Raw genomic sequence first — 6174 nt, 5'->3', positions numbered from 1 at the left:
GTCAAGAGCATCACTTTTCTCTTCCTCTCTCTTTCGGCTCCAAGGAAAACCAGCAAGGAACTTGTGGGAATCTCAGCTCTCTTCATCAAATTCTTGGCAAAACCTTCTGCCCTAGGAGTTAGTCAAGTTGAGGTGAGTTTGGTACCATTTTTCCTTTGATTTCTTTAAGTTTAAGGTTAGGTTTTGGTTAGGGTTTCAAGAAATTCGGGCCTGGGGTATAAGTTAGGATTAGAATCTGTTTTTAGGATTGGTTTAAAGCTTGTATAGGTTTGAGTTTGCTGAATATAAGGGCTGCTTAACTTGGAAATGAGTTGAATGAAGTTTTATGAGTTCTAGTTCACTTGGGAATACAATTTTGAGCAAATGGATGAGTTGTGGTGTTTTGTTGCATTGGTTATGTTGTGTTTATGATATTATATTGATCTAGAGTAGTTGGACAGGTTTGGTTTAGTTTTGGTTCGAGTTTGGAGGAGAAAACTCTTGGTTGCAATCCTGCCAAAACCGGTCGACCGGTTGGTTCTGGTGTAGCAGAACCGGTCGACCGGTTTGCTTACAGGGAAAAATTTTCATTTTTTGTTAGGGCCGATTTTAGAGCTCGGGGTGATTTCCGTGTCTGGTATAGATTGTTTGGAAGTTGTAAAACCTATTTTGGAGCTAATAGAAGTTAATGTTCACTAGTTATGGGAAGTATGGTTATTCCCGAATTTATGGATTAAGGTATTGATTGAATGATATTGTCGTGACATAGGACCCGGGATCGTCAAGCTTTGTTTATCCACTTAGGCTGGCATGCACGCTTAATCTCTGGACTGAGGTAAGAAAAGTATTAAATACTGTTTGAGGTTAATGTTTTGATTGTTACAGATTCGATTAAGATCGAAATCTTGTTAAACGTTGTTGTGACTTAATCCTAATCGAGGTTAACGATATGTACTGGATGTGACTCGATTATGATTGAGGGAAATAATAGGAAACAATTATTATCGTTTGACTCAATTATGATCGAGGGGAAAATATTATGAAACGATTATTATCGTTTGACTCGATTATGATCGAGGGGAAATATTGTGAAACGATTATTATCGTTTGACTCGATTATGATCGAGGGAAGTATTATGAAACGATTATTATCGTTGTGGCTCGATTATGATCGAGTAGAAGAAACGGTTATTACCGTTATGAGTAATTACTCCTGAAACCGCGGATAGGTTTCTTACTTATCGTTTGTTGTATCGGACAACGATAGTGACATATATAGCTCGTGGTTAACGAGTGGTAGAGGTACTTTATGAAGTACCTAAATTATGTGGTTATGAAGTTGTGGAACGATCAAGCGTGTTATTATGTGATGAGTTGTAACTAAATATATTGTGTTATGGTATGATTGAATGAACGTTATATTATTTATGAAATTATTCTCTGTAACTGACGGGGGGTAAAAAAAAATACATGTTGTAGGGATGTAAGAATTGAGTGCTTTATGAAGCACTAAGATTATGTGTTTGAGTGCTTTATGAAGCACTAAGATTATGTGTTTGAGTGCTTTATGAAGCACTGAGATTATGTGGTTACTGTAATATATGAATTAGAGTGATTTATGAAGTGCTGAAAGTGAGTGTTTATAATGATGTGTAATTAAGGTACCTTATGAACCACTAGGATGGTTGATTATGAATAGCTATGAATATTCTTTATTATGTATTAAGTGTGCTTACATAAGCGTTATGTTATTTCTGTATATGTAAATTGACATATGTAAGACCTACCGGTATGTATATAATATTATTATGAAATCTGCCTGCACTTTCCATAATGTCTAATTAGTAACTTTTCTTGCTGAGTCATTGTGACTCACGGGTACTTCGTGGTGCAGGTAAGGAAGTTAGAAGCTGTGTTCGGCCATGAGTCAGAGGTCTCCCAGCAATGTACATATCAGCCGTGGGGTCTTGGCTTCTGGGAAGCAGGATCGAATTCCTTTCTATGTTTGGAAATGTAATCTATTGTAAAAGAATATTTTTATTTTATAAACAGGGGATCCCTATATTACGACGGTATTTAAAATGAAAGTTTTTATTTTAAATTTATATTAAGATTTAAATTAAGCCACACTTTTTCGAAATTTATAGGTTAATAATAATAAGTTTTTTTTTTTTTTAAACGCACACACGTGGCGTCCCTGAGGGTCAGGGCGTTACACTCAATTACTAATCAACTCTCAGTCCACTCCCATTCAATCGGTCACTACTAATTTGCAGGCCCCAAGTAATATGTTTCAGCTTAGTGTGGATGCAACTCTCTCTCCCGGTTCCACCAAACATGGCTATGGCGCTGTTGTCACCGATTTTCAAGGTCAGATCATTGTTGGTTTTTCAGCTCCCCAATCTACGCCGAAGCTGAAGCTCTCAACCGTGCTTTGTTATGGTGTCAGGCAGTTCGCTTTCCCCTAAGAACTATTGTCTCTGATTGCCAGACGCTGGTTCGTCGAATTTAGAAGCACTCCATTGATCGATCGGCTCTCTCGGGTTTCATTGCCTCTATTATTTCCTCTTTGTCATCTTTTCCAGGTGCCTCAATTGGTTTTCTCCCAAGATTAGAGAACACCATCGCTCACAATCTCGCTCGAGCAGCTCTTGGAACGGACGAAGAGATGGTCTGGAACAACCTCTGTTCCTCTTCTTGAAGATCATTTGTAACTATTTTCCTTTGTTTATCCTTGGTTACTGATCTTTGTCTTTTAAAAAAAAATGGAGGGAGAAGAATGAGTGTTTTGAGATTTTTTATTATTATTAGTTTTACTTTTAATTTGTTTCAATCTAAAATAATTATTAAATTAGAATAAATAAAATAAAAATGAAATAATTTGGACCATTACATTAAATTATCAGAAGTTAGTGGACACCAACTGAAATTTAGAAATATAAAGTTTTGAGTATTAATGTGGTAATTTTAAAAAATTGGGTACTTATTAGTAATAAAACAAACAAAGACACAAATTTCCCCTTTTTTTTTTAATGAATGATCTAAACTTGTTTACCAAGATTCTAAGTCTCACGACACGACTATATTTAGATTGGATTAAAAGGAAAAACTAATGGAAGAAGATTGTCCACGTACACCCACCGTATTCAGCCATGCAAAATCACCGCAAATGCCAATATATATAAGTGATACACTTCTCTATTTTCTGACCCTTATCGATCAACATCAGTTTGCTCAACAAAAACACTTCCTCCAGAAATCGAAACCGAATCAATTTTCATTGCTCAAATGGGTATGGTATTTGGCAAAATCAACGTCGAAACTCCAAATCACGAAGTAATTAAAGCCACGGCCGACTACGAAATCCGGCGATACCCACCAGCCGTGGTGGCCCAAGTCACCTACGACCCGTCCGAGTTCCGAGGCAACAAAGACGGTGGTTTCACTCTCTTGGCCAACTACATAGGCGCTTTGGGCGACCCCCAGAACACCAAGCCGGAGACGATCGCCATGACTGCTCCGGTGATCACCAAAACCGGCGAGAAGATTGCCATGACGGCTCCGGTGGTGACAAAGACCGAAGGAGAGGAAAAGAAGATGGTGACTATGGAGTTTTTGTTGCCTGCGAAGTACCAGAGAGCAGAGGAGGCGCCTGCGCCAGTGGATAAGAGGGTGGTGATAAGGGAAGAGGGGGAGAGGAAGTATGGGGCGGTGAGGTTTGGTGGTGTGGCTAGTGATGGAGTGGTGGAGGAGAAGGTGGAGATGTTGAAGAAAGGGTTGGAGAGAGATGGGTTTAAGGTGATTGGGGAATACTTGCTTGCTAGGTATAACCCACCATGGACTTTGCCTCCTTTTAGAACTAATGAGATTTTGATTCCTATTGAATGAGAGAGTCACATAGTGTATGTATGTATAATGTAATGTATGAGCACTATATATAAATATGAATTGAGATTGGTAGTTTAACTCCAACCTTGTATGTTCTGGGTTTTGTAATATGGTGTTGTTGTAGAATAAGATTGTATGGTTTTGACTTTTCAAATGATAAGCATAGCATAGCTTGGTTTTGGTTCCCAGAAGAAATGAAGTGCCTTTTGTATACATTTAAAGTGCAGTAAGAGTAAACAGATAATGGCTCTTTCTTTCCAGAAAATAGACAAATGCAATCATAAGCCAAGTGCAGTTGACTTTAAAGATAAAGGAACAAAGAAAACAATTAACAATAAACAAGTCAAGATCATAATGTGGTTTAAGAAAATGGTCAACTTTGTAAATATATAACATTCAGATACAACAATGAGATTAAATATAGACTGATTATGCATTTCACTGAAATTTGGGATCAACCCACTGAATTATGTCTATCAAACACACTCTCCCTCAAAGTTGCAGGCACAATGTACACACCTGTTTTGAGTTTCTGTTGCAAATGATCAAAGCCTCATCCAGAAAACATCTTCACAACAATTATTACAATATTAAAAAGTATGAGTGGTAGTCTCAAGAACTGGCATGCATGTATAAGCCCTATGATCTGTCCCTTCAATGAATTTCTCCTTCCTCCTCCTTGTACTTCTAACAAAGTCCACCCTCTTGGAGCAAGAAACCGGTCTTCATTCAGAATCGCCAAAGCATTTGCAAACAGCAGAAGGCCTTCGAGTAAAGTCCAAAAACCCATCTTCTGAAATGACAAGTGGGTTCCAACAATTCATTTTCCAGAAGAACAAACCTCAATTATAAGCATAGATGAGTTCAAACATGCCGAATGGTGTGTGCATAAAATTAAAATGCAAGTTAAGGCTCCTTCAAAAGTTAAACCTTTAATCAATTAAAGTACTAACTTTACAAAATCACTAATTTGATTTGATTCAAAACCAGCATCACTTGCTAATTTAATCTCGAAAAGCTTGCCTCTTAGCATAAGTGAATCGTTATTGATCAAATTCATAACTCCAAGAGTTTGACAGGGAAAATAAAATAGAAAACTATAGAATTATAATTACTGAGTTTTACTGAACCAAACTCAGAAAAATATGAAAGTTTCTTTGGCCCTGACCCTTAGGCTTCAAATGAAAAAAAGATTGAGAACCAATCTCGGATCATTATTATTAAAAAGAAGAGAAAAAGAAAAGAGAATTGGATAATAACTAAATCAATTTATATCCCTGTAGAATTCCGATGTAGAACTCGATACAAAACAGAAACAATCGCTTGAGAAAACTCATTAGCAACCTCAAAACCGTAAAAACAGTACCTGTTGTTTATCCTGCGGCCAATGAGTGAAACGGAATTCCTTCTCTCCGATCTCCGATCAGTTATCAAACGAGGTTGTTAATATTTCTAGGGTTCCTCGTCTCCGATCAGTAAGTGACAGAACCAAAGAAAGCCAAAAAGGCCGATGGATAGATTAACGGAGAGAGAGAGAGAGAGAGAGAGAGAGAGAGAGAGAGAGAGAGAGAGAGAGAACATGAACGTTGTGGGCCTGGGCTTCTCGTATTGGACTAACTCAAACCATACACATCATTTACCAAAGGGTTAATTAATTTCACAAAGCGCTATTTTCAAAAATATGGGAAAAATTATTAAGGTTATGATAAATATAGCATAAAAAGTAAATACCACTAAATATGGCATTATCTAACCAATCAAACTAAAAATATGGCTTTTTTCTAAAAAAAACCATACAAAACATTAAAAAGAAATCTGAATTTAAAATTCATAAAAAATAAAAACTTAATTAAATTACCATAAAAAATATTAAAATTCTCTTGGTGATTGTCGCTGGAAAAATCACCAAGAAACCGGTTTCTTGATGTTAAAAATCGGTTTCTTGGTGATTTTTCGGTAATTTTACCAGTGACAATGCCAAGTCCGACGACTATTCTGGAGTTTGATGTCGGTGCCGAAAAAGTTGCCGGAGTAGTTCCTGGTGTTGGAAAAATCGCCAGAGTTATTGCCGGCGTAAAAAGTCGTCGAACCGGCATTGTCGCCAGCAAAATCATTAGAAAAATCACCAAGAAAGTGGTTTTTTCATCAAGAAACTGGTTTCTTCACCAAGAAAGTGGTTTCTTCATCAAGGAACTAATTTTGTTACACAACAATAATAAAGATTATGAAAACAAAACAAAAATGATATACACTGAAAATAATTGAAACCAGTTTCATCAATAAACCAAATAGAGAAAAAAATACAAA

At 36.8% G+C, this 6174-nt stretch overlaps 2 protein-coding genes across 2 annotated transcripts; one reads left to right on the top strand and one right to left on the bottom strand.

Moving 5' to 3' along the window:
* Nucleotides 1-3095: 3095 nt before the first annotated feature.
* Nucleotides 3096-4062, top strand: LOC115697505 (uncharacterized). Its single transcript, XM_030624535.2, has one exon. The coding sequence runs from the start codon at nt 3268-3270 to the stop codon at nt 3865-3867; it is 600 nt and encodes a 199-aa protein (XP_030480395.1). The 5' UTR covers nt 3096-3267; the 3' UTR covers nt 3868-4062.
* A 162-nt stretch (nt 4063-4224) lies between these two features.
* On the bottom strand, nt 4225-5411 carry LOC115697506 (protein transport protein yos1). The gene is made up of 2 exons (XM_030624536.2): nt 5234-5411; nt 4225-4660 (listed from the first exon to the last, which is right to left on the bottom strand). The coding sequence occupies exon 2, from the start codon at nt 4655-4657 to the stop codon at nt 4421-4423; it is 237 nt and encodes a 78-aa protein (XP_030480396.1). The 5' UTR covers nt 4658-4660; nt 5234-5411; the 3' UTR covers nt 4225-4420.
* Nucleotides 5412-6174: the final 763 nt, after the last annotated feature.

Source organism: Cannabis sativa, chromosome 7, assembly GCF_029168945.1.
Source record: "Cannabis sativa cultivar Pink pepper isolate KNU-18-1 chromosome 7, ASM2916894v1, whole genome shotgun sequence".
In the NCBI taxonomy this organism is placed as follows: Eukaryota; Viridiplantae; Streptophyta; class Magnoliopsida; order Rosales; family Cannabaceae; genus Cannabis; species Cannabis sativa.
The sequence above is the reverse complement of the archived record's forward strand: the minus strand, read 5'-3'. Positions and strand labels throughout refer to the sequence as shown.

Coding starts and splice junctions, on each gene's coding strand:
- LOC115697506 (XM_030624536.2), bottom strand. CDS start 4,657: ATGGGTTTTTGGACTTTACTCGAAGGCCTTCTGCTGTTTGCAAATGCT.
- LOC115697505 (XM_030624535.2), top strand. CDS start 3,268: ATGGGTATGGTATTTGGCAAAATCAACGTCGAAACTCCAAATCACGAA.